General features: G+C 58.7%; 2 protein-coding genes across 6 annotated transcripts; both read right to left on the bottom strand.

Moving 5' to 3' along the window:
• Positions 1-82: 82 nt before the first annotated feature.
• LOC142364591 (MOB kinase activator 3A-like) lies at positions 83-3796 on the bottom strand. Its single transcript, XM_075444391.1, has 3 exons — positions 3379-3796; positions 1227-1429; positions 83-336 (listed from the first exon to the last, which is right to left on the bottom strand). The coding sequence occupies exons 1-3, from the start codon at positions 3794-3796 to the stop codon at positions 307-309; spliced, it is 651 nt and encodes a 216-aa protein (XP_075300506.1). The 3' UTR covers positions 83-306.
• Positions 3797-10734: 6938 nt separating this feature from the next.
• Positions 10735-26052, bottom strand: LOC142364485 (MOB kinase activator 3A). 5 transcript variants are annotated; one of them, XM_075444070.1, is made up of 5 exons: positions 25991-26046; positions 23700-23881; positions 15079-15620; positions 12927-13129; positions 10735-12036 (listed from the first exon to the last, which is right to left on the bottom strand). In XM_075444070.1, exons 3-5 carry the CDS (start codon positions 15494-15496, stop codon positions 12007-12009), a joined length of 651 nt encoding a protein of 216 aa, XP_075300185.1. In that variant the 5' UTR covers positions 15497-15620; positions 23700-23881; positions 25991-26046; the 3' UTR covers positions 10735-12006. The 5 variants fall into 5 exon arrangements, with proteins under 5 accessions (XP_075300185.1, XP_075300184.1, XP_075300187.1 ...); XM_075444069.1 differs by lacking the exon at positions 23700-23881 and having other exon boundaries at positions 25991-26052; XM_075444072.1 differs by lacking the exons at positions 23700-23881; positions 25991-26046 and adding an exon at positions 25713-25824.
• Between the last annotated feature and the right edge of the window lie 1314 nt (positions 26053-27366).

Below are 27366 nucleotides of genomic sequence, written 5' to 3'. Positions count from 1 at the left end.
GAGGCAGAGGCAGCACGGGGCGGCTCCTCCCTCCCCACAGAGCAAGCATTTCCACCAAGCGGCCAAAAATATTTTCTTTTTTTTTTTTTTTTTTTATAGAAATTACTATAAAAAACTAGTTTATCTAGAGCATCTTTAAAAAAATATTCCTGCAACATCACAGTTTTACATTGAAACTCATTAAAAATATATAGATTTCTTTAACAAAGCGTCTCTCTGTTCTTCGCTTGCATCACGGCTCCGGCGCAGGAGCGGGACTCGGAGCCCTCAGGAGAGACGCCGAGGCGGGCGCAGGAAGCTCTGGTCTCAGTGGCACATCCGGGAGGTCATTTCCTTCTGCCAAAGGGACAGAGAAGACAAGGGACCACGAATGAAGACCCAGACTGCCAGGTGAGGGTGCAGATGAGAAAGCCTCACCTTTGTGTAGTCGGAAACGCCCTTCTCAGGCACGTGGTGACACTGCTTTATTGCTTTCCTGAAATTTCTTCACTGAACGAGTGGTCAGGGCCTTGGCCCAGGCTGCCCAGGGCAGTGGGGGAGTCCCCATCCCTGGAGGGGTTCAAAACCGTGTAGACGTGGCACTTCAGGACATGGTTTGGCAGGCATGGGGGTGTTGGGTTGACAGCTGCACTTGATCTTCGAGGTCTTTTCCAACCTCAGTGATTCTACGACTCTACGCTACCGAGAGCTCCAGTTTGGGCAGGTCCCTGCTCCCCCCGCGGCCAGGCACCGCTGCCCAACGGCTCTGCACGTCAGCTCTGCTGCTCACGGCTTTAGAAACACCATCACCACCTCCCAGGCCTAACTGGTCCCACCCTCCAGACTCCTTGTGAGGGCAGTGGTGTTGTCCTTGCTCTTCAGCATGGGAAGTAAGCGCAGGGATGGAGGTTCTACCCTTCCCTCTGCGCCCTGGATGGCTAACAGCGCCAGGCTCACGCCGCGCACGCAGCCACGGCGAGCCAGCTGCTGGAAACGCAAGGAGGCCACTGGGGAACAAGTCAGCTTCCCCCAGCCAATGCCCAACCGGCCCCGGCTCAGCTGCGCTCGCACGTCCCCACTCCCAGTTCCCCGACAGTAAAACCGCGAGGCCAACCGATGGCCTGAATTTGGGGAACTGGTTTCGAGGACGCTCCAGAGACCTCTGCGACCCCTCCAGCCCCAGCCCACCCCACCGGCTGCGGACCCCGACAGACCAACGCGTGCCCCGAGCTCAGGCAGCCACTCACCAGCGGTTCCAGCTCCTTGGTGTCTATGAGATTGAACTCTTTCACGAAGTAGTAAAAGTGCTTGTAGCAGGTGTTGACGTGGGCTTCCGACCCCATCTGGGTGATCCTGTCAAAATGGTGGATGTAGACGTGGACAAAGACCCGGAACAGCCTGGACAGGATCTTCTTCACCACCGGGAGGAAGTTCTTGGGGAAGGGAGTACCTGGGAGGAGAGGCACAACCACGAGAAACCTTCAGCCAAGTCAAAACCAGTTCCTCGGGGCTAAAATAAACTGATAAAACTGACTGATTGAGGCCAGAGGGCTTCTGTCCCTGGTAATTCCCAGTTCCCCTCTCCTTCTTCCCTTCCATTGGGATCAGATTTTTCAAAGCACAGACTTCTTAAGCGACGGAGCGCTGCGTGCCATCGATCGCTGCCAGCGACCAAAAGCAAGAGACCAGCCTCGGAGATTCCCAGCAGCTGCTGCAGTCTGACAGAGCTCTCTTCTACTCCTACTCGTCGTGTTTACACAAACACCAGACACGACCGAGTTCCACTCCAGCAGCAACTTCCCAAAAGCAAGACTCGGTGCTGTTCACTCCTCACAGTTATCTCGTATTTTGGTCTGTCTTTAGCTCTTTGGTTAAGAATGAAAGACTTTAAGGTCCCCTTTAAAGGTGGCAGTGCTTCGGCATCTGCGTAGCCAGGGCCCTGCTGCGGAGTGGCCTGGCCAACTGCCCATCTCCGCAGAATATTACACTTTAAAGTCCACACAGGTTGCTTCTGGAGGAGCGGGGATTAGTTCGACCCTTTCAGCGCTCCGCAAGAACCGCAGCGCGTCAGTCAGCCTTAAGGGCGAGGAATCTGGTAGAAGCGGAGCTGGAAACAGCAACGCCAAAGCCAGGCAGCAGCCGTTCGGGCGACCGGAGGAACAGGCGGGGAGGACTGCAGCGCTGCAGCTGTCTGAAGGACCGGCTCTTTACGGCCCAGCTCCCCGCTCTGCCCGCTCACGCCGGGTTTCAGCAGCGTTCTGGCAGAGCTCCGCGGATGCCGGTGTGGCAGAGGCGGCAGACGTGTCCCTGTCAGAGGCCAACCTCGTCCCATCAGAGCTCCGACGGGATGAACGCCGGGGCAGGAGGGAGGGAGCTCTGCTGCCTCTTGTCTTTGGCGTCCCAGAAGATGAAAGCTCTGGGTGGGATCAATCATATTTACCTCATGCGTTAGACACTGAGTTCTCATGCCTTACTCAGCACAAAATAAACAAAAAAGCCAACAATCCTTGTCCCAAAGCCAGTACACAAAACTGCGTCTGGATATGCAGGTTTAGGTGTCTTTGGCCAAATTCTCCTTTCCATCACCCTGGCAACAGATCAAACCCTGCCCCTCCCTCCCCGCACATGTCAGCATCCCACCCCACTGCAACAAACAGCCAAGGGCACGCCAGGAAGCCCCGAGCTAGAAAGGGCAGAGTCAGCTAACGCCAGCCTGTAATAATAAAGAGGCTAATTATGGAAACGCGGCCACCATCACCAGGCCGATGCTGAGCACGCGCCTCGAACCCAAGCTAGCAATCAGCTCCGAAAGAGCCGTCCGTCAGGAGACCACGTCCAGCATGAAGGACGCAAGAGTCATGTCAGAGACCGACTTCTCCAAGAGCAGCCTCTTGTTTTCGCTGCCTAGGCTCAGCTCGGCTTTCCTCGAGGGATCCAGGACTCCACAGGGGATCTGGCACAGCTCGGGGTATTTTAGCACTCCACAAGAGCTCTGAACTTTCTCAAGTGCTCAGAAGAGCTTACTACGCCGCCAGCCTCTGCGCAGCACAAAGGAACTAGCTCTGCTGCTCGGGTAGCAGCAGAAGAACCCGAAGAAGAACTTCTTCACTCTGAGGGTGACGGAGCCCTGGCCCAGGCTGCCCAGGGAGGTTGTGGAGTCTCCTTCTCTGGAGATATTCAAGCTCTGCCTGGACGCAGTGCTGTGCAGCCTGCTCTGGGTGACCCTGCTTCGGCGGGGGGTTGGGCTGGGTCACCCACAGAGGGCCCTGCCAACCCCCACCATTCTGTGATTCTGTGGGTGACCTATGCAACGGCATCTCCCGGACCAGGAACGGGACCCAAGAGCTCAAAGCAGAAGGCTCTGCACCAGCCCCTCTCCGCCCTCCAGCCCAAACTCACCAACATTTGTGGGAAAGATGTCCTCGTTGTTGGTCTGTACCTCAATCCAGTCCATCAAGAGGTTCATGTACTGGGGAGCAGAAAGGGCTGTGGGTTTCCGGTACTTGTGCTTGTCCTGCCATCGGTACTCGTACTTGGGGCCCCCCGACATGACAGGGCAGGACTGCTCCGTGCAATAGACACTGATGGTGCCATAGATCAGGTTGATGCGGTTGAAGAAGTCCACCACGTGCACGGCCACCCAGTCGTTCTGCTCCTCTCCTGGCGGCAGCTGGACGGCCACTTTCAAGTCCAGGCCAGCGTTGAGCGAGGCCTGAGCCTTCTTGTGCAGCTCAAACCGCTGAGTCCCCGGCTCAAACTTGCGCTTGGGCCGGAAGGTTTTGTCTTTATTGAACACTTGCTTTAAAGCGCGGGACATTTTGCTTCTCCTCTTCTTGCTTTTCCAGGACCGTAGCGACAACAGCCAGAGACGCGGCGCTGCTGGGCCACTTCCCGGGGCTCTGATCTTCACAGAAACCTCCCTCTGCTCATCTGGTCCCGATCTGCAAGGCAGCACAGAAGGGCAGCGATTAGAAGCAGTGCTCTCAACAGGAAACCTTGCCTAAATCCCATAGGAAGAGATCTGGGATACCATCTGGGCCCATCCACAGCCTCCCTGGGCAGCCTGGGCCAGGGCTCCGTCACCCTCAGAGGGAAGAAGTTCTTCCTCGGGTTCAGCTGGAGCTTCCTCTGCTTCAGTTTGTGCCCGTTGCCCCTTGTCCTTTCGTAGAAAGCTCCCTGCACGCTCCTGGCCTGTCTGCACACTCACTGCACGCTTAATGCACACTTACCGCGTGCTCCTTGCGTGGTCACTGCTCATGCTCCACGCTCGCGACTTGCTCCCTGTGTACGCCTGGCCTCTCTGCACACTCCCTGCACGCTCCCTGCACACTCACGGAATCACGGAATCACGGAATGGTGGGGGTTGCCAGGGCCCTCTGTGAGTCACAGAACCACAGAATGTTTGGGGTTGACTGGGACCTCTGGGATCACCCAGCCCAACCCCCTGCCCAAGCAGGGTCACCCAGAGCAGGCTGCACAGCACCGCGTCCAGGCGCGGTTGGAATATCTCCAGAGAAGGAGACCCCACAGCCTCGCTGGGCAGCCTGGGCCAGGGCTCTGTCACCCTCAGAGGGAAGAAGTTCTTCCTCGGGTTCAGCTGGAGCTTCCTCTGCTTCAGTTTGTGCCTGTTGCCCCTTGTCATGTTGCTGGGCGCCACTGAACAGAGTCTGGCCCCGTCCTCCTGACACCCAACCTGCAGATATTTAGATGCATTTCTAAGGTCCCCTCTCAGCCTTCTCTTCTCCAGGCTGAACAAGCCCAGCTCCCTCAGCCTCTCCTCGCAGGAGAGATGCTCCAGTCCCCTCAACATCCTTGTAGCCCTGTACTGGACTTTCTCCAGTAGCTCCTCATCTTTCTTGAACTGGGGAGCCCAGAACTGGACAGCGTACTCCAGATGGGGCCTCACTAGGGCAGTGTAGAGGGGAAGGAGAACCTCCCTCGACCTGCTGGCCACGCTCCTCTGAATGCACCCCAGGATCCCATTGGCCTTCTTGGCAGCCAGGGCACGCTGCTGGCTCATGGTTAACCTGTTGTCCACCAGGACACCCAGGTCCCTCTCCGCAGAGCTGCTCTCCAGCAGGTCCGCCCCAAGCCTGTACTGATGCATAGGGTTGTTCATCCCCATGTGCAGGACCCTGCATTTGCCTTTGTTGAACCTCATCAGGTTCCTCTCTGCCCAACTCTCCAGCCTGTCCAGGTCACGCTGAATGGCAGCACAGCCTGCTGGTGTTATCAGCCACTCCTCCCAGTTTGGTGTCATCAGCAAACTTGCTGAGGGTACATTCTAACTCTTCATCCAGGTCACTGATGAAGAAGTTGAACAAGGCTGGGCCCAGTACTGACCCCTGGGGCACATCACTGGTTACCGGCCTCCAACCAGACTCAGCGCTGCTGATGACAACCCCCTGAGCTCTGCCATTTAGCCAGTTCTCAATCCACCTCACTGACCACTCATACAGCCCATACTTCCTGAGCTTCTCTAGGAGGATATTATGGGAGACTGTGACGAAAGCCTTGCTGAAGTCTAGGTAGACAACATCCACTGCTCTCCCTTCATCTACCCAGCTAGTCATGTCATCGTAGAAAGCTATCAGATTGGTCAGGCATGATTTCCCTTTGGTGAATCCATGCTGACTACTCCTGATAACCTTCTTTTCCTCCACTTGCTTGTTGATGACCTCCAGGATAAGCTGCTCCATCACCTTTCCCGGAATGGAGGTGAGGCTGACCGGCCTGTAGTTCCCTGGGTCCTCCTTCTTGCCCTTTTTGAAGATTGGAGTGACATTGGCCTTTCTCCAGTCCTCGGGCACCTCTCCTGTCCTCCAGGACCTCTCAAAGATGATGGAGAGTGGCTCAGCAATGACATCCGCCAGCTCTCTCAGCACTCGTGGGTGCATTCCATCAGGGCCCATGGATTTGTGGACTTCCAGATCGCTTAAGCGATCCCTCACACAGTCCTCCTCGACCAAGGGAAAGTCGTCCTCTTTGTACGCTTCATCTCTTACCTCCAGGGCCTGGGATTCCTGAGGGCCAGTCTTAGCACTGAAGACTGAAGCAAAGAAGGCATTCGGTAGCTCTGCCTTCTCCGCATCCTCCATCGCCAGGACACCCGCCTCATTCAGCAGCGGCCCCACATTGTCCCTAGCCTTTCTTTTACTGCTGATGTAGTTGAAGAAGCCCTTCTTGTTGTTTTTGACATCCCTTGCCAGCTTCAATTCCAGGTGGGCCTTGGCCTTCCTCGTCGCATCCCTGCATGCTCTCACCACGTTCCTGTACTCTTCCCAAGTGGCCTGCCCCTCTTTCCACATTCCATGGACCTTTCTCTTCTGCCTGATCTCTGCTAGAAGCTCCTTGTTTAACCATGCAGGTCTCCTACCTCCTTTGCTCGATTTCTTTCTCAGGGGAATGCATTGCTCCTGAGCATGGAGGAAGTGTCGTTTAAAGAGCGACCACCACTCATGGACCCCCCTGCCTTCGAGAGCCCTGGCCCACGGGATACCTCCCAGTAGCTCCTTGAAGAGGGCAAAGTCAGCCCTCCTGAGGTCCAAGGTTTTGATCCTGCTTATCGCCCTGCTTCCTCTACGCAGGATCCTGAACTCGACCATTTCATGGTCACTGCAGCCGAGTCTACCTCCTACCTTCACATCCTCCACCAGTCCCTCCTTGTTTGTTAACACAAGGTCCAGCAGCGCGCCTTTCCTTGTTGGTTCCTCCACCACTTGCATCAGAAAGTTATCATCGATGCTCTGTAGGAACCTCCTGGATTGCGCCTGCCTAGCTGTATGGTCTTCCCAGCTGATGTCAGGGTGGTTGAAGTCCCCCATGAGAACCAGGGCCTGTGACTGTGAGGCTGCTTGCAGCTGCCTGTAGAAGGCCTCATCAACCTCCTCCTCCTGCTCAGGTGGCCTGTAGAACACACCCACCACAATGTCACCTGTATGAGCCTGTCCCTTAATTCTAACCCACAAGCTTTCAACTTGTTCCTCATTTGCCCCCAGGCCAAGCTCAATGCATTGCAGTTGCTCCCTCACATGTAGAGCAACTCCACCACCTCTCCTTGTTGGTCTGTCTCTCCTAAAGAGTCTGTAGCCATCCATGACAGCATGCCAGTCATGCCAGTTGTCCCACCACGTTTCTGTGATGGCGACCAAGTCGTAGCCGTCCTGCTGTATAATGGCTTCCAGCTCCTCCTGTTTATTGCCCATGCTACGTGCATTGGTGTAAACACACTTGAGCTGGGCTGTCAATCTCATGCCTGGCCTTGGCACGCCAAGCCTAGGCTCATCCCTAGTGAGCTGGGCAATATCCCCTCCCCCCTTCGAACCTAGTTTAAAGCCCTCTCAATGAGCCCCGGGGCCAGCTCGTGGCCAAGAATTCTTTTTCCCCTTTGAGATAGCTGAGTTCCACCTGTCGCCAGCAGGCCCGGTGCTGTGTGCACCTCCCCATGATCAAAGAAGCCAAAATTTGACTGATGGCACCAGTCCCTGAGCCACCTGTTAACCAGGTGAGTTTTCCTGCCCCTTTCAGTGCTGTTCCCTGCCACTGATGGGATGGAGGAAAACACCACCTGCGCCCCTGATCCCTCAACCAGTCGCCCCAGTGCCCTGAAGTCCCTTTTGATGGCCTTGGGACTTCTTTCTGCGATCTCGTCCCCGCCAACCTGCATTACCAAGAGGGGGTAGTAATCAGAAGGCTGCACCAGACCAGGGAGTCTCTTCGCAACATCCCTAACCCGGGCCCCAGGGAGCCAGCAGACTTCCCTGTGGGATGGGTCCGGTCGGCAGATCGGGCCCTCTGTTCCCCTCAGAAGGGAATCACCTATGACAATGACCCTCCTTTTTTTCTTAGTTGAGGCAGTTGTAATACGTGGGGCTGTCTGACTCGTTCTAGGCAACCCCCTGGATGGAGCTTCACCTTCACCCACATCCTCTGTGGCCAGTCCCTCATATTCCAGAGCCCCATATCTGTTGCTTAAGGGCAACTGGGCAGGTGAGGGAGGCCGGGGGGAGATTCGCTTGCCACCCCGAGCAGGAACCCGTTTCCATTCCCCCCCATCTCTTAGGTCCCCTCTTTCTGCTCGGTGGCAAGAGCGTAGGGGGTTCTCTGCTTTCTGTGGAGCCGCCTCCTGCTGCCTCTGCCTCAGGGAGGGCAGGGTGCGGCTCCACCAGTCGATCTCCCTCTCACACTCCCGGATGCTCCTCAGCCTCTCCACTTCCTCCTTCAGCTCTGCCACCAGGCTGAGCAGGTCATTCACCTGCTCGCACCGAACACAGCCGCTGTCTCTGCTGTCCTCCGGTACGAGCGCCAGGCTCAGGCCCTCCCTGCAGCCAGAGACCTGGACACCCGCGTTCTTGCGTGGGGGCCTCCGTCTGGGTCCCCACACTCCTTCGAGCAACAGCTTTCCCACGGCTGGTAACCATGGCTAGAATATCTCCTGGATAGGCGATGCCCCCTGCTTGAGTTGCCAGCAGGGGCGGCTGCACCCTGCCAGTCGCCTTCCCCGCTCGAACTGCTGCGCAAACTGCTGCGCAAACTGCTGCGCCGCTCCCGGGCTGCTGCGCCGGCTCTGTTTGCCGGCTCTGGTCGCTCGCGCTCCCTGGGGGCCGCTCTTACCCGTGCGGGGGTTTGGCCGCTGTCACACTCGACTCCGCGCCCGCTGAGGCAGAGCTGCCGCTCGTTGGCACTTCCCGCTTTCCCGCTCGGGGGAGGGCTGGGGTCTCCTCTCTCTCTCTCGGCACTTTTTGCCGCCTCGCCGCTGCGGTTTTGCCACTGGAGAAAGGGTCCCTCGGCGCGAGCCTCTGCTCCAGAGCCCTTCACCTTCAGTAGCTGGGTTTCTCCCCAGGGACGTGTCCCCGGTCCCCAAACCCCACTTGGGTTTCTCGTATTTTGGGGGTGCCTCCCCCTACGCCCAGGGCCCCCCGCGGCAGAGCTGCCCAAGGAAGGGCGGCCACGCGCGGGGCAGGGAGCGTTGTGCCGTGCCTCAGTTTCCCCAGCCAGATGCCTTGGGGTTAGGGAGCACCCGTAACCCCGCAGCCGAAGCAGCCGGGTAGCGTGGCCCCGGGGGAGGGCACAAACATGGCACAGGGTGGTTTCACGCCCCAAAACACCTTTGAGGGGAGACGCCGGTGCAGTGGGGAGCACCCCCCGGCCCCCAGCAGCCCCGCAGGGACACGGCCGGCCCCAGCTCCACTGCTCTGCACCGGCCAAGACCCGGGGCGCGAGGAGCTGGCGATGGCGGGGCTGAGCGGGGCCTCGGCGCGGGCGTCCATGGGGAAGACGGGGCGAGTCGCTGCGGGAGGGGAAACCCCTGCACCCCCAGAACACGGGCCGGGAGCTCTGGGAGCTGCGCTTTCAGGGTGCTTGGGGTGAGGGGGCTTGCGCCGTGCCGCAGCGGGGGTCCCGCCTTGCTCGCTGGCAGCAGATGGGAGAAGCATTTCCAGGCGGCTTTTAAACAACCGGGGCTCTTTTTTGCCCCTCTCCATCCTCCAGATTCCCCGGGAAGGGGCGAAAGCCACAGGAGCATCCCCGACGCACTGCAGCCAGCTCGCTGCGGGCGCCCCGGGAGCTGGGGGATGCGCTGGGAGGGGGGGGTCCAGGCTGGCGCAGTGCCCGGTTTCCCTGAAGGAGCAGAAAATGTCCCAAATCCCCAGAACCACCCCCCCTGCACCCTCGCTGCCCGCACAGGGCATTGGAGCCGCGGCGGGGGCTCGACCACCCCCGGGCTGGCAGACGCTGGGGCCAGTGGCTGCATCCTGGCACCCTCTTGGCTTCGCAGGGGGCAGAAATGAACCCGAGGGCCCCTTTTTTTATGCTGCCACTGGCCAAGCCCTTGGGTAAGGCGAGGCAGCGAGGGACTGCCCCCTCTGTTGGGGACAGCGTGCGACACAGAGCAGCGGATGCGGGTTTGTGCCCTTTCCTGCCCCTGCGCAGCATCCGGCCTCGCTCACTCCCGGGGGCAGCAGGGGCTGGGGGGTTGCTGCCCCCCCTCCCCAGCAGCGCTGGGTCTCAGCTCCGCGGGGGGCTCGGGCCACAGCACCGGGCAGCCACGCCAAACCCTCCAGCAGCACCCAGCCGAGGGGAGACAGGGCTGCGGCTGAGCTGCACCCACGAAAACCCAGGAGAGGGGCGGGAGGGGGCTTGGGGGGGACCAGCAGCTGGGCTGGGCAGGGAGCCTGCGGCAGACATGCCAGGGGAGCGGGAGGGCCTGGTGCTGCAGGCAGGGCACGGCTGGGTCCGGGACAGGCAGGAGCTACGGCTGCAGAGCCCAGGATTCCTCTCCCCCTCCGGAAAACAGCCTGCGGACCCCGAACGCAGAGCCTTGGCCAGTGCAGCCCGTCAGCCCCACGGCTACTCGGCAGCGAAGAGCCCAACAGCAAGCGGGGAAACTCGAGTTCACCTCTCCAGCCCACATCCACCCAAGGTTTATGGCTGGGAGAAGCAGCCCTTGGGTACAGGGACATTGGAAAGACAAATCAGGACGACCCCAGCCCCCTGGGTGAGCTCCAGGCCCGCGTGCTCTGCCCCATGGCCCCGGGAACGCACGGGGAGCTGGGGGCAGCCCCGGCCCCCCAGAGCAGGAGGAACCAAACCCGAGGGCAGCACGGCCAGAAGCGCTCGCCCAAGAGCTTTCAGCAACTCCAGCGGCCTTCCCGGGGAGCCCAAACACACCCTGTTTATTTTGCTGATAAAACCCCTCTGGCGAACGCGTGACCACGAGACATTCAGCAATCGGGGCGTGCTATGTAAATACGACATAATTTATTGTTCCGTTTCAGAGAACTACAGTGGTATTGGTACGAGCGTCCAACCGACAGTACGAGAAATGAGAGTCACATACGTACAGAGATTCCAGGACACAGAAAAACTTTGTAAGGAAGAAGTGGTTAGCGGTACGTTTTGGTCATTGTTCATAGAAACCTTTTGTCCTACTGTAAACCCTCCGATCCTAGGTAGACCCATCTACCTACCTCGAGGGCCCTGCAAAGCCCTCGCCACGCCGCCGAGTCGCTTGCGCGAGCAGCAGCGGGGCCGTCGGTCTGCAGCTTTGGTTACGAGACGCGCGTGGCTGCGGGGGGCCGTGCTGCTCGGGAAGAGGGAGAAGGCTCCGTACCCTCTTGGGAAGCAGAAAATGGCCCCCACACCGCCAGTAAGCGAGGCCGGAGGGCCAGCAGCCCAGTTCCTTCTCAGCAGGGTCAGCGTACCACGAGATGGGGAAGCGGCTTCCCCACGCCTGCCCCAGCGCCTTCCCTCTGCTCGCTCCCCCCAGGCACAGGTGAGCCCGGCCGAACGCTGCCAGCGCGGCTCCCCAGCCCCCGTGGGACCCCGCCGCTGGGCTGAGCGCAGGGAGCAGCTCGGCTCGGACGCCATCAGCGGTGGCAGCGCTGGCCTCGCCACCAAAGAAACCCAAGGTCAGCTTCTTTCAGAGGGAAAGCAAGGAGGGCCAAGCCTCGGGGACAGGAGGCCAAGCGGAGGGCGAGCACAAAAGCAGCTCTGTCCCAAAACGGGACTCGCAGCCGGTGCAAGAGGTGCTGGAACCAAACAGCACCGCAGGGGATCCACGTACACTGGCGTTTCTTCCCCGGTCCCCAGGTAACCTCCCTTCCCGGGTGGGAAATGGGTGTCGGGAGGGAAGCACCGCTGCCACGGCAGCACCAGACACACCGCGTGGCTCTTTCTGAGGCATCCGGCTCGGCTCGCTTGGTGCCGCTGCAGAGAGGGGACCCTCGAGGCAGAGGCAGCACGGGGCGGCTCCTCCCTCCCCACAGAGCAAGCATTTCCACCAAGCGGCCAAAAATATTTTTTTTTTTTTTTTTTTTATAGAAATTACTATAAAAAACTAGTTTATCTAGAGCATCTTTAAAAAAATATTCCTGCAACATCACAGTTTTACATTGAAACTCATTAAAAATATATAGATTTCTTTAACAAAGCGTCTCTCTGTTCTTCGCTTGCATCACGGCTCCGGCGCAGGAGCGGGACTCGGAGCCCTCAGGAGAGACGCCGAGGCGGGCGCAGGAAGCTCTGGTCTCAGTGGCACATCCGGGAGGTCATTTCCTTCTGCCAAAGGGACAGAGAAGACAAGGGACCACGAATGAAGACCCAGACTGCCAGGTGAGGGTGCAGATGAGAAAGCCTCACCTTTGTGTAGTCGGAAACGCCCTTCTCAGGCACGTGGTGACACTGCTTTATTGCTTTCCTGAAATTTCTTCACTGAACGAGTGGTCAGGGCCTTGGCCCAGGCTGCCCAGGGCAGTGGGGGAGTCCCCATCCCTGGAGGGGTTCAAAACCGTGTAGACGTGGCACTTCAGGACATGGTTTGGCAGGCATGGGGGTGTTGGGTTGACAGCTGCACTTGATCTTCGAGGTCTTTTCCAACCTCAGTGATTCTACGACTCTACGCTACCGAGAGCTCCAGTTTGGGCAGGTCCCTGCTCCCCCCGCGGCCAGGCACCGCTGCCCAACGGCTCTGCACGTCAGCTCTGCTGCTCACGGCTTTAGAAACACCATCACCACCTCCCAGGCCTAACTGGTCCCACCCTCCAGACTCCTTGTGAGGGCAGTGGTGTTGTCCTTGCTCTTCAGCATGGGAAGTAAGCGCAGGGATGGAGGTTCTACCCTTCCCTCTGCGCCCTGGATGGCTAACAGCGCCAGGCTCACGCCGCGCACGCAGCCACGGCGAGCCAGCTGCTGGAAACGCAAGGAGGCCACTGGGGAACAAGTCAGCTTCCCCCAGCCAATGCCCAACCGGCCCCGGCTCAGCTGCGCTCGCACGTCCCCACTCCCAGTTCCCCGACAGTAAAACCGCGAGGCCAACCGATGGCCTGAATTTGGGGAACTGGTTTCGAGGACGCTCCAGAGACCTCTGCGACCCCTCCAGCCCCAGCCCACCCCACCGGCTGCGGACCCCGACAGACCAACGCGTGCCCCGAGCTCAGGCAGCCACTCACCAGCGGTTCCAGCTCCTTGGTGTCTATGAGATTGAACTCTTTCACGAAGTAGTAAAAGTGCTTGTAGCAGGTGTTGACGTGGGCTTCCGACCCCATCTGGGTGATCCTGTCAAAATGGTGGATGTAGACGTGGACAAAGACCCGGAACAGCCTGGACAGGATCTTCTTCACCACCGGGAGGAAGTTCTTGGGGAAGGGAGTACCTGGGAGGAGAGGCACAACCACGAGAAACCTTCAGCCAAGTCAAAACCAGTTCCTCGGGGCTAAAATAAACTGATAAAACTGACTGATTGAGGCCAGAGGGCTTCTGTCCCTGGTAATTCCCAGTTCCCCTCTCCTTCTTCCCTTCCATTGGGATCAGATTTTTCAAAGCACAGACTTCTTAAGCGACGGAGCGCTGCGTGCCATCGATCGCTGCCAGCGACCAAAAGCAAGAGACCAGCCTCGGAGATTCCCAGCAGCTGCTGCAGTCTGACAGAGCTCTCTTCTACTCCTACTCGTCGTGTTTACACAAACACCAGACACGACCGAGTTCCACTCCAGCAGCAACTTCCCAAAAGCAAGACTCGGTGCTGTTCACTCCTCACAGTTATCTCGTATTTTGGTCTGTCTTTAGCTCTTTGGTTAAGAATGAAAGACTTTAAGGTCCCCTTTAAAGGTGGCAGTGCTTCGGCATCTGCGTAGCCAGGGCCCTGCTGCGGAGTGGCCTGGCCAACTGCCCATCTCCGCAGAATATTACACTTTAAAGTCCACACAGGTTGCTTCTGGAGGAGCGGGGATTAGTTCGACCCTTTCAGCGCTCCGCAAGAACCGCAGCGCGTCAGTCAGCCTTAAGGGCGAGGAATCTGGTAGAAGCGGAGCTGGAAACAGCAACGCCAAAGCCAGGCAGCAGCCGTTCGGGCGACCGGAGGAACAGGCGGGGAGGACTGCAGCGCTGCAGCTGTCTGAAGGACCGGCTCTTTACGGCCCAGCTCCCCGCTCTGCCCGCTCACGCCGGGTTTCAGCAGCGTTCTGGCAGAGCTCCGCGGATGCCGGTGTGGCAGAGGCGGCAGACGTGTCCCTGTCAGAGGCCAACCTCGTCCCATCAGAGCTCCGACGGGATGAACGCCGGGGCAGGAGGGAGGGAGCTCTGCTGCCTCTTGTCTTTGGCGTCCCAGAAGATGAAAGCTCTGGGTGGGATCAATCATATTTACCTCATGCGTTAGACACTGAGTTCTCATGCCTTACTCAGCACAAAATAAACAAAAAAGCCAACAATCCTTGTCCCAAAGCCAGTACACAAAACTGCGTCTGGATATGCAGGTTTAGGTGTCTTTGGCCAAATTCTCCTTTCCATCACCCTGGCAACAGATCAAACCCTGCCCCTCCCTCCCCGCACATGTCAGCATCCCACCCCACTGCAACAAACAGCCAAGGGCACGCCAGGAAGCCCCGAGCTAGAAAGGGCAGAGTCAGCTAACGCCAGCCTGTAATAATAAAGAGGCTAATTATGGAAACGCGGCCACCATCACCAGGCCGATGCTGAGCACGCGCCTCGAACCCAAGCTAGCAATCAGCTCCGAAAGAGCCGTCCGTCAGGAGACCACGTCCAGCATGAAGGACGCAAGAGTCATGTCAGAGACCGACTTCTCCAAGAGCAGCCTCTTGTTTTCGCTGCCTAGGCTCAGCTCGGCTTTCCTCGAGGGATCCAGGACTCCACAGGGGATCTGGCACAGCTCGGGGTATTTTAGCACTCCACAAGAGCTCTGAACTTTCTCAAGTGCTCAGAAGAGCTTACTACGCCGCCAGCCTCTGCGCAGCACAAAGGAACTAGCTCTGCTGCTCGGGTAGCAGCAGAAGAACCCGAAGAAGAACTTCTTCACTCTGAGGGTGACGGAGCCCTGGCCCAGGCTGCCCAGGGAGGTTGTGGAGTCTCCTTCTCTGGAGATATTCAAGCTCTGCCTGGACGCAGTGCTGTGCAGCCTGCTCTGGGTGACCCTGCTTCGGCGGGGGGTTGGGCTGGGTCACCCACAGAGGGCCCTGCCAACCCCCACCATTCTGTGATTCTGTGGGTGACCTATGCAACGGCATCTCCCGGACCAGGAACGGGACCCAAGAGCTCAAAGCAGAAGGCTCTGCACCAGCCCCTCTCCGCCCTCCAGCCCAAACTCACCAACATTTGTGGGAAAGATGTCCTCGTTGTTGATCTGTACCTCAATCCAGTCCATCAAGAGGTTCATGTACTGGGGAGCAGAAAGGGCTGTGGGTTTTCGGTACTTGTGCTCGTCCTGCCATCGGTACTCGTACTTGGGGCCCCCCGACATGACAGGGCAGGACTGCTCCGTGCAATAGTCACTGATGGTGCCATAGATCAGGTTGATGCGGTTGAAGAAGTCCACCACGTGCACGGCCACCCAGTCGTTCTGCTCCTCTCCTGGCGGCAGCTGGACGGCCACTTTCAAGTCCAGGCCAGCGTTGAGCGAGGCCTGAGCCTTCTTGTGCAGCTCAAACCGCTGAGTCCCCGGCTCAAACTTGCGCTTGGGCCGGAAGGTTTTGTCTTTATTGAACACTTGCTTTAAAGCATGGGACATTTTGCTTCTCCTCTTCTTGCTTTTCCAGGACCGTAGCGACAACAGCCGGAGACGCGGCGCTGCTGGGTCACTTCCCGGGGCTCTGATCTTCACAGAAACCTCCCTCTGCTCATCTGGTCCCAATCTGCAAGGCAGCACAGAAGGGCAGCGATTAGAAGCAGTGCTCTCAACAGGAAACCTTGCCTAAATCCCATAGGAAGAGATCTGGGATACCATCTGGGCCCTTGCCCCAGATCTGAGCAGCAGGGGAAGCCGACGCCAGCTTTCCTTCCCCCCCCTCCTCTTCGCAGCCCAGCTTGCAGCGGATCGGAATGAAGAGCCGCCCCTGGAAGGCCTCCCTCGCGCAGCGTGGGGCCGGAGGGGCCAGCCCCAGAGGGAAGAGGCGCGACGGGAAGGGGCAGAGCGAGACGTCGGGGCGCAGTCCTCCCCAGCTCGGCCTCTGCAGGCGATCGCTGCCGCTCACCCCGACATCAGCACGCTGAGACCCAAACCCCACAGAAACAAGGAGACCCCCCCATTCAGCTCCGACACACCAAGAGTTACAAGTTGGTTTTACCTGGGTCAGATTTTTCACCTCCGCTTCCCCCCCACCTCTTTGCAAATCAGCCTGCCGAGAAGGTGAGGCTACGACCAACCTCCAGCAAAGCTCAGATCCGCGGCCAGCTGCACACCAACGAAAGCGCCTGGCGAGCAGGGGCTGCGCGCTGCCGTAGCACTGGGAACCCGGCACGAACGGGGGGAGGGGAACAAGAAGAAGAAGAAGAAGTCGCAGCTCAGGCACCCGGAAAGAGAGTACCCTGAAATAACCCCAGCTCTCAGCGCAGCCACAGCCTCTTCTGCAGGTGCAGACAGACCATAAACATATTTTTCACTTCAGTTTAGCTGACTTCAAGGCTGGTTGAAAGCTGGGAGACCAGGGAAAGCTCACCTTCCTCTTCCAGTCTGTGGCAAAGAATTAGCTCCAAGAGGGTGAGACACAAGTTAAGATCTGAAAGGATGCTGACGAGCAGCACAGCTCTATTTATCTGTAGCTAATTATACCTCCTTTGTTCCCACATCCATCCCCTCGTATAATTTGTGTCGAGCTGCTCTTTGATGGAAGCTTAGGGCAGAATGTGTACCAAAAATATTATTTTATATGTGGTGGATAGAGAAACAAATCAAGTAACAGAAATTAAGTACAGCTGACGCCTTACCCAATCGGGCAAATAAAGAGTTTCCATAACTTCGTAAGGAAGCTGGCAAACAAATCCCTGTCACCAAGCAGAGATCTGCTTAGGTTTACATGAAGCCACAGTGTTGTTCAAATAGGTAATCTGTGCCCTCAAATGTTGGCAGGAAAATCCCAAATTCAAGGTCAAGACCACCTTCGCCGCAGCTCAGCCCGTCTCCGACAGATGCTGCAGCGTGCTAATCAGCACTTCTTCTCCGGAGAAAGATTAGAAAGATTTAAACCAAGGCCTAATGTTTTTCTTATTTAATTATGGCAAGGAAGAAAACCCAAACCACTTCAGTTCGTCCCACTAAGAGCAGGCTCGACATCTCCCAGCGCTGCTTTTCCTGCGGGAACGGGCTCAGTAACCTCTGTAACAGCAGAGATCCAAACTCCTGCTGCGACACGGGCCACGACACGCGTCGGGAGAAACCAAAACCCGATTTTAACGCGGCTCAGCGAGATCCACTCTGGGCTGCAAGGTGAATTCACGGCACGCGTGCTTTCGCCACACACGCTAAAACAGCTGCTGCGACCCTGAGTGAGAGTCGAAAAGAAGAAAAACCCCCGAAAACGTGTCCTTAGGAGGTGTGTGACCACAGCACAGGCGTGGTTAGGGGAAGTAGCGAACGCCGCGGGGGGACGTCTGGGCACGAGGCAGCAGCTTTGGTTACCGAGAGCTGTGTCACAGCCTGACCACATCCTGCAGCAAAACGCCGAGGCGGAGGCACCCGGGGACTGCGCCCGCTCCACGCGGTGCCACGTCCGGAGCCGAAGCAGGACCTGCTCCAAGCCACCAACAATGTGGACAGCAGGTGCCGAGCCTGCCGTGATCCCCAGCAGGAAATCAGTCCCGGGGATGCATTTGCATGCAATCATTTCCTTATGCTGGAGATGGAGAAAGAAACGTCCTTTAAAACAAACAAACCATAAAGCAGCACGAGCGTCGCCCTCCACACGGCTCCCGGAGGACTGGCAGCATCCTCGGCACGGTATGACTCTGTTCCTGGTTATTTTCTGTAAGATCTGTCCGATTCCAGCGACTCCGCTCGCATCCGAGCCGGCCCGAGACTGCAGCCAGGCACTGGCCCTGCCGCGAGACAAGGACGAGTTCTCGAGCTGGGGTCAGGCTGCGGCTGCAGGGCCCGGCACAGAGATGAGGAGGGGGTGACATGGAATGGCAAAACTGCAGGGAAAAAAAAACCCAAACATCCCCTGGGCTTGGCCACGCGCATCAAGAAGCGAACACCGACCATTTTCCAGAAGAAATTGTCACCTGAGCAGGGTGAGAAGGCTTTTAATATGGCTCCTGCGGCATCAAGGCAGTACCCGTCCTACAGACAAACTTCCTCTTCCTATGGAGAGCTCATTCCTGAGAAGTGGGGAGCCTGACACAGCAGCATCCGTCTGAAGGCATTAGCAAAATGAGTAGCTAAGACCCCAAGCAGATGCAGCCTATTTAATTATGGTCTTTGACTGCAACTGAGCTGAAAGAAACAGCTGAGCTGAAAGAAACATTTAGCCCTAAGGAAAAAGGCACAGAGACCAAAAACATCCCTGACATTGCTCGAAGATGATCTCACACGTACAACACCTACTTCCTCGGGCAGGAGTCACAGCGCGGGCAGCACTGAGACACGGCCTTCACGCAGGACAGAAAGGACCGGCTGGGAACCATTAGGGAATGGGACGTGCAACGCACCCGGACGGTATTCGCAAGCTTCAAAGGTGAGGGGGGAAAAAAAATCCTCCCCAAGCAGACGTGCAGGACATATTGCTTACTCCTCCTTCGCAGCCAGCCAAGATTACAGCAGATGTCAGTGGTGCTCCGAGAGGACCTTGGCCACCCCTCCGAGATCCACAACTGCCGCAGAACGCCCCACGCCGCGGCAGGCTGTCCGGAGCACGGACAAACCTCCAGCTGCTCCGCTATTCCCAAGGACGCGAGGGGAGCGGCTCGGCGTGGTGCGGGTTCAGGAGGCGACTTGCCTGCCCGGGCAGGGCTGCCGAGGCCTGGCCCTCCCTGCCCTGCCCGAAAGCTCCTGCTCTCCCCCCACTCCCTGTCCCGCAGCTCCAGTCCCAGCGCTGGTGGCAAGCCAGGGCAGGGCTCCGCTGTCCCTCTTCCCTCGCCGGGAACGGCGGATCACGCAGCGCTGCCTGACTTTAAAACCAGGCTCCGGGCAGAGCCCGGTTGCTTCCCCAGCTCCTGGTTACTTCTACACGCCGCTCAGAGTGGGTATGAGAAAAGGAGAGACACTCACCTCCCCCAGCACCCCGGGGAACCGACTCCCCTCGGAGCCTGCTGCCACGTCCCGAGGCCTTCCGGGTGCGAGCAACGTTCCTGTTGGATCCTGCCCTCCCCGCAGCGGCAGAACAGCCAAAACCCTCTTCCAGAGTCCCACAACTGCTCCCAGCAACACCCAGCGCTCCCCGCTAGCACCGAGCAGGGGTTTGACAACACTGGGGTTGGGGAAAATCCCCAACCCGGCGCAGCAGCAAGCTCCTACCTGCGTTTCTGGCCTCGGCAGATGACTCCTGCAACGGCTCACCCGTCTCTGCAACTCCTACGAGCGTTCGTAGGCGCTGAGGCAAAGAGCTTCCTTTTTCAAAAGAGGAGGGGGAAAAAAAGGTCCCGTTTCTTGCGCAGCTGCAGCCGGAAGTCTCCCGCCGGCCAGGGGGGCTCAGACGCGCGGCCACTTCCCCCCCGGTGACCCCAGCGCCGGGGCGGCTCGTGTCCCACTGCCTCGCTGCTGCGAAAGCCCTGCGGCAAACCCCAGCGAGCGAGGCGTTTCTCAAAATGACCGATGGCTCTCGTTTCCTTTTCAGGAAGCCGCGCTGCCGTCCTGCAAGACGGTGCCAACACGGGATGGCTGCTCAGCGTTCCCACCGAGCCCAGCCCAGCTACCTCTGCGGCTGCGGCTAGCGGCAGCCCTTCGGTGACGAGCCCGTGCCTGTCACCCTGTCCCCACGGCTCCCCAGAAGCGAGCGGGGAGCAGCGAACCCCCGCCTTCCTCTCGCACGGTTTTCAGCATCCTTACTCACCACCAGCGCCATCGCTGAGGCGACGGCTTCCAACAAAACCACTCGTGCCAAAATAAATCTCATGATACCAGATTTATCAAGCAGGTATCGTGCTTCACCGAGCAGCCACCGCGTCTCAGACACAGCGAGCGCTTCATGCAAAAACCGAAGTTACAGAGCACGCCCGAGAGGCCGAGCTGCTTCAGAACCGAGCAGCGAACCGGCACAGGTGGACACACGCATGCACATTTTTTCCATCACTCCCCCCTGCCCCTTCACAAATACCTTCCCACGGCCATTCTGCGCTAGCTCGGTTTCTCGGTACGAGACCATCCTGGTTTTCTATGATCAAAGGAGAGATTTTCAACACGGAGAGTGAGGATCAGACCAATTCGGGCAAGCGGGGCTGGACTGGCACTAACGACAGCCGGGCCCTGCACCTCCGAGCCAGCCCAGCAGCCTCCAGCACAGCTCGCCTTGGCGGGACCAGGGTTCCGGCTGCTCTTTGGATTTATGATATGAGAAGCATTGGTCTGTCCCCGCGCTTGCCTCGGGCCCAGCGAGGAGCAGAGGAGGAGGCCGAGCGCGGCTGCGGCAGGCACGCCCGGCCATCCATAACCCTGGCGAGGCGGCACCTCCACGCTGCCAGCTGTCTCCCAAAAGCTAATCGCTCCCCTCCATCAGCTCTGCCATCGTGTTCCCGCCCGGCGAAGGGGCTGTGTGTTTTCAGTTGTAAAACCCAAGATGGGAACCGCATTTTGGTGTGCCGAGAGCGGAGCGGATCCAGGCCACCGCCGCGCTTTCTCCTTCCGAGATGGCCCCACGCTGCTGCACAGGAGAGCAGCTGCCCAGCAGCCCGGTGCCACCTCCACCATCGCCCTTCCCCGGTTCTCCTCCGCGCTCGCCGACGCTGCTCCGAAGCCAAAGGAGCGGAGCGAGGCCCCAGGGCGGGTGAGCGACGCGGCACGTTCCTTATTCTGTCGCTCCGCTGGACGATATCTGCGTTTTTCTTTCTGAAACCGCTTTTAGTAGCAGCCTTCGCATCGAACTTCGCAGAGCCGCTCAGAAACACATTTCAAATGTTGAATTCCCAAGGTTTAGCCAAACAGAGAGCCCTTTGTATTTCACCACAAAGTTTTAAGAAAGTCCCGCTGATCGCTGTCCCCCCCGTGTATTCAATCTGCTGCACAACGTGGAAATTCCCAGGCCAGAAACTCCACCGACACGGGGGACACAGCCTCTCCCGGGTGCTTCCCGGCACGCGGCTCGCTGAGGAGCAGGACAGGCCTTTCACACGCCTCTACACCGCGCAAACGCCGAGCCCAGCCGCATCGCCACACATACAAAAGAAAAGGAAACAGCATAATAAAAGACCCAAAAATAGTTCTGCTGGGCGTCAATTGGTATATTCTTTCACCCCTGAAAGGCCACACATTCAGACCAATTTTAAAGTCAAGTTAGTTTATCTAATAAAGGGAAAAGCCCTGTGAAATTCAGTCATTAATTAAATGAAGTCACTGGGCTGGGAGAAGACCCACGCAACGCAAGCAGCTCTGGCAGAGCCCATCGGGCAGCTGCCTGCTGCCAGCCGCTGCCGTGCCCAGCGCGAAGCCCAGGCCACCATTTTCTGACCACTATGGGCATGCCATTGACCAAGCTCAAGGTTGCAATCCAGACCCCGTGGCGATGACAGGAGGGAGGTTGCAGGGTTCGTAAGTGGGTGCTGACGGAGGCGGGCACAGGACGGAGCACCCTTGGGAGTACTGTGTCCAGCTCTGGGCTTCCCAGTTCAAGAAAGATGAGGAGCTACTGGAGAGAGTCCAGTACAGGGCTACGAGGATGAGGAGGGGACTGGAGCATCTCTCCTACGAGGAGAGGCTGAGGGAGCTGGGCTTGTTCTGCCTGGAGAAGAGAAGGCTGAGAGGGGACCTTAGAAATGCCTCTAAATATCTGCAGGGTGGGGGTCAGGAGGACGGGGCCAGACTCTGTTCAGTGGTGCCCAGCGACAGGACAAGGGGCAACGGGCACAAACTGAAGCAGAGGAAGCTCCAGCTGAACCCGAGGAAGAACTTCTTCCCTCTGAGGGTGACGGAGCCCTGGCCCAGGCTGCCCAGGGAGGCTGTGGAGTCTCCTTCTCTGGAGATATTCCAGCCGCGCCTGGACGCGGTGCTGTGCAGCCTGCTCTGGGTGACCCTGCTTGGGCAGGGGTTGGGCTGGGTGACCCACAGAGGTCCCTGCCAACCCCCAACATTCTGTGATTCTGGCTGGAGAGAGGGAAGGCAGAACCGCCTTCAAACTCTGCACACCAGAAAACTGCAGTTCCAGCATGGGCTGTCCCCTTCCAGGCATCCTCCCCAGAGGGTGGAAAAGCCGCACGAGAAAGTAACTTTTGCAAAAGGTCACCCCTCCTACTTTCATTCCCCAAAAGGGGAAGGCCAGACAGCAGATGCTGCAACTTAAAAATCTCCATTTGAAAGCCTAGCAACGACGGCAGCGTAGCAGGAGCAGCTACCAGAGCCCTGAGCATCGCCGGTTGGAAGGCCATCTTGTCTTGCCTCTTACGTGACATCTGCATCCGTCGCAATGTCAGCGCTGCGGCGGCCGTGGCAGGTTTCCACCGCTCCCACCTCCACGCCGGGACGCCGGCTGCATGCAGAGGCAGAGCTAACCTGCTGCAGGCTCCACAGACGCTGCGTTACACGGACAAGCCGGGTCACGACTCCAGGAGAAAAGTTAACTGCACAGACGCATATTTCTAGGATAAACCACAGGCCGTGGGCGGCTGACGGCATGCTGCGAGCAGCACTCTCCTTCTGAGGTCTGAGGGGCCGTATTTCGCAGCCGGCTCCTTCGGGAAGGCCCTTCGCTCTCCTCCAGCCTGGCTCTGCCCCCACCACAGGGCTCGGAAGGGGCAGGGTGACATTCCTCAAGCCCAAGCTCCCAGCTACACATTTCCTCCTGCTTTTGCAGGCTCCACGTTATCGCCCTCCCTGGCAGGGATATTTTTGAACCAAGAGCAGTTTATTCCACTCTAACTTTGGGATCTGCCCCCACCCCAGAGCAAGGTAACACCGGTTTGGAGCACGAATTCTGCCGTGGGCTGGTAAAACGACCGCAGCAAGCGGCAGTGTTTTAACAGCGCGGCGACAGGTTTGCGATCACAGGAGGTGCCAGGGCTATGAGCTCCTTCACCCGGGGACGGAGCCGAAGCGCGAGCCGGCCCCACGGCCAGCCCTTCCCGCGGCAGGGCTCACCCCACCGACAGACACCTCTCCTCCCACGTTAACATTATGCCTTCGGAAGAAAAGCAGCGTTGTCTCTCAGCGGAAGCAGATGCCCACGAGGCTCGCTCTTCCCCTCCACGAGGAGACATGGCAGTAACCCACCACGTTCGCTTGTCTCCAGGCGAGGAATGCGCCCACTGATGTGGAGCTAGGAGATCACCTCGAGACTAACCACATCACAAGACCTCCCGCCACACAGCGAGAGGAAGAAGAAGAAGAAAGCAAAAAGGTCCAGGCACAGCCCCAGGAGAAGCCTGGAGTTAAGGTGAAGAAAAAAAATGTACAGTGGCTTTCAGCGCAGTCACGGGCCTGACTCAGCTCCTGCTTCAAACTGAAACAGGTTTTGGATGGCTCTGGCTTGTTTGCTGTTCGCGGGGCTTGCTCGGAGCCAGTGACCGCAGCCGCTGCGCACCCAAGCCCACCGACACCGGGAGCTCAGCCCCGCAGTCCCGCGCAGCCGAGGGCGAGCACCCAGCGCAGTCGCGGCAGGATGGTTCCGCAGCAGCATGGCCCTGCGCTGGGCAGCACGGGACGACGTCCGGCAGCGTCACCACCGCTGCCTCTTCCCAAATCACCTCGACAACACCAAAGCCAAGCACCAAGGGACATCACCCAGCCTCTTCTGGAGGAAGGCAAAGCTGCCGCAGCGCCATGGATTTGTTTTGTGCTGGTTTTGCACACTCACAGAAGTGGTTTTTTTTCCTGGCCTTTGCTGTCTCCATTCCTCCTCGCTCCTCCTCGGCTGCTCTCTGTACTCGGAGCAACAGTTTGCCCATCTCTTCGGGCGCAGAACAGCACTCTCAGCACAACACCAGCTCCGGAGGGAGGGAAGCAGGGGCCGCAGATAACTCTGCCTCCCAGGGGCACCTGGAAAAGGGAGGGTAAAGACGCAGCCTAAGGTGCACTCGTTACCGAAAGCATTAGCAGGATATTAGGCATTTCTAAAGATAAGCTCCTAAACCTCCAGCAAAGCGGGTTAGGGATCCACTTACAGCAGCGTTTATGGCTCAAATATCACAAAATACTTTCCCATCTTACAAGAAATTAAAACTCAGAAGTTGAGGGCAATTATTTTCTCAGATCCGCACTGGTTAGGTTTTGCAATCTCTCTTCTCTGACCCCACACGCTTTCACTGCCGACAAGGGAAACGTTTGTACTGCGGCCACAGAGATCCCTGGCTCTTTTACAGTGGAGCACGAGCCACAAAACACGGCACACGCCAGCACCACCCAGCCTCCACAAACGGGACCACCTTGCACCGTTCCGGCTCGAGAGGCACTTTGCATCCCACCAACGAAAGGGTCACGCTGGAGCCAAACGTGGCCCAGGCAGCATCTGGCCAGCCGCTCCCGTGCTGCTGGACAGCCGGAGTCCCGAAGGAGGACTGCGCGCCGGATGCCAGGGACGCTTCAGGCTCCCCAAGCCTCAGCCAAGCAGGCAGGAGTGCCCGTTTCCAGCCCTGACGACGGCACAGTTGGCTGCGCAGCCCCAAGTACCGAGGCCAAAATGACATCCCTTTCACTCTGAGGGTGACGGAGCCCTGGCCCAGGCTGCCCAGGGAGGTTGTGGAGTCTCCTTCTCTGGAGATATTCCAGCCCCGCCTGGACGCGGTGCTGTGCAGCCTGCTCTGGGTGACCCTGCTTTGGCAGGGGGTTGGGCTGGGTGACCCACAGAGGGCCCTACCAACCCCTGCCATGCTGGGATCCTGTGATCCCAGATCCCGAACGGTGAGCCAGGCACCGGGAACCGGCTCCCTGCTCGGCACCTCGACTCGGCCTCTCAGCACAAACCAACAGCACCCGTTTCTTCTGCTGCACCACCGAGCGCTCCTCTCCTCCCTTTCCGGGAATTTTAAAAGGTTACCAGCTCGCCCTCCTGCCCACGATAACTTCACAAGCGCGTGACTAAGACAGAAAGCGAATCTAAAATATGGGATCTACAGTCCAAGAAACGACGACAGACAAACACAGAGCTCGACGCGAGCGGCAGCTCGGCAAGGAAGCAGAGTGCAAGGACAAAGCCCCGGGGACTGGGACAAGCAGGTGGCTGGGGAAACCCTACTTCTCCTGGCAGAAATCCCCGGGGCCCGCAACCTGGCAGCAGACTGCCCGGCCGGGAAGCGCTTTTAAACAAAGCAGGGATGGAGATCGAGGAAGCGCGGCCGCTCTTCAGCTTCAGGCTAGGAGCAGGGGGGCTCCTGCCTTTCGCTAGACCAGAGTCCACGCCAGAGACGCTTCCTCCCAACACCCGTGCCGCACGCTGGACAACTCCGAAGCCCTCTCTCCTCTCCCCCACACGGCTCCCTGCCCTCTCCGTCCGTCCGTCTGTCCGTCCGTCCGTCTGTCCGTCCGTCCCGGAGCAGTTTTCTTCACAGGCGTCGAGACCGTCAGCGCGGAGGCAGCTGCCGCAAGCGTCGCGTTCCCCCCCTCCCAGCCAGCGAGGGGAGCAGGGCGGCAGTCGGCTTCCCAGCGGCCCAAGCTCTCCCAGGCAGCCCCCACAGCGCCGGGAAAAAGCCGAGAATCCCCCCCCCCCCCCGTCTCCCCAGGGAGTTCACAGACTGGGGGGGGCTGAACCCCGGGGGGGGGGGGGGCGGCTGACCCTCCGGCCCACGCTTTCCCCACGGCAAAGCCATTTCTCAGCGCAGCCGGAGAAGGCGGGGGGGGGGGGGGGGGGGGGGAAGAGACGGAACAAACTCACGGGGATCCCAGCCCGCACGGCACGGCGCGGCCGGCGCAGCCCCAGCTCTCCGCGCGGGTTCCTCTCCCCTCACGACGAGGACTTTGCTGTCCCAGCAGGCCTCGACCCCCCCCCCCCGCCCACAGCGAGGCCTCAGTCGGGGCGCGGCCCAGAGAAGCCGCCGCCGCCGCCCCCCCCCGCAGCCCCTCGCCTTCCCCCCGCGGATAAACCCCCACGAATAACGCAAATAAAAAGAAAAGAGAAAGTAGGAGCAGCCGCCCGCGCCCCGCGCCCCGCACCTCGCCGGTCGCCGCTGGGCCCTCGCGGAGGCGGCTCCCCTCGCGCGGCCGCAGCGCTCCGCCCCCGCCCGCCAGCCGCGCGCTCTCCCGCGTGGCCCCGCGCCGGCGGCCGGCCCTACTTCCTCTTAAAGGGGCGGGCAGCGCTGCGGGGACAGTTATTGATTGGAGTTTTTAAACTCTGCTCTCTTTTGCGGAACTCTGTTTTCTTCTCTACTCTGAGTTATTTTACTCTTTTATTTTCTTCGATCTCCTTCCTTCTCTTCCTTTCCGCCTCCTTCCTTCTACTTTTTTCCTTCACTCCCTTTTACTTTTTTATTTCCCTTCCCTTTCCTTTTACTTTTTTCTTTCCCCTTCCTTTCACTTCTTTCCTTCCCCTTTTTGCATTTTTTTCCCCTTCCTTTTCCTTTTTTCCTTTCCTTCCCTTCCCCTTCCCTTTTCTCCTTTCCTTCCCCTTTTTTCCTTCCGCTTCCTTCCCTTCCTTTCCCTTTTTCTTTCCCCTTTCCCTTCCTTCCCCTTCCTTTCCCTTTATCTTTCCCCTTCCTTTCTCTTTTTTCCTTCTCTTTCCTTTCCCCTCCATTCCCCTTTTTTCCTTCCCTTTCCTTCCCCTTTTTCTTTCCTCTTCATTCCCCTTTTTTCCTTTCCATTCCTTCCCCTTCCTTTTCCTTCCCCTTCCTTTTCCTTCCCCTTCCTTTTCCTTCCCCTTCCCTTCCCCTTTTGCTTTTTTCTTTTCCTTTATTGTTTTTTTATTTATTATTTTTCTTGCTCTGGAGCTGGGGAGGAGGCGCAGCCGGTGGCACCGTGGCCGTACCCCAGCCCGGGCGCTGCAGCCCCCGCTGCGCCTCCTGCTGGGCCCCTCGGGGGCATTAAACGACCCCTTCAAACTGGTGCAGCCCAGCTGCGGAGCCCAGCAGCAACACCAGCACCGGGAGCTGGGGACGCTTTTGCCAGCATTTTTTTCAAGACAGTGGGAGGGAAAAGTGTGATGAGGTGGCTCTGGAACCAGCTGGAATGCTCAGAAATATGAAGCAAAAATTAAATCCAGGTTGGATAGGGCCCGGGTCCAGCCAGGTTTCACGGAGCAGCAGCTCCGGCATAAGGTCAGGGGCAGGGCTGGCTCCAGACCCCACAGCCCGGGAACGCGGGCCCCGTCCATGCCGGGGGCCCCAGGGTGCTGTGAAGAACCCCTGCACCCCTGCGCTCATCCTCCCTGGAGCATCTTCCCCCCCTGCGCTGCCCTGACTCCCGCATTTTCCTCCTTTCCAGCCCAGGAGAGCTGGGTTGGAGCCTGGCCAAGGGCAGGAGCTGGCGTGGGGCCTTGGCACCACGGGGAGAGGGCGAAGCCAGGCAGAGCCCGGCCAGCTCGCAGCTGGATCCAG

The sequence above is a fragment of the Opisthocomus hoazin genome, chromosome 27 (genome assembly GCF_030867145.1).
Source record: "Opisthocomus hoazin isolate bOpiHoa1 chromosome 27, bOpiHoa1.hap1, whole genome shotgun sequence".
Lineage (NCBI taxonomy): Eukaryota > Metazoa > Chordata > Aves > Opisthocomiformes > Opisthocomidae > Opisthocomus > Opisthocomus hoazin.
Note: the sequence above shows the minus strand (reverse complement) of the source record. Positions and strands in the feature narration are given on the sequence as shown.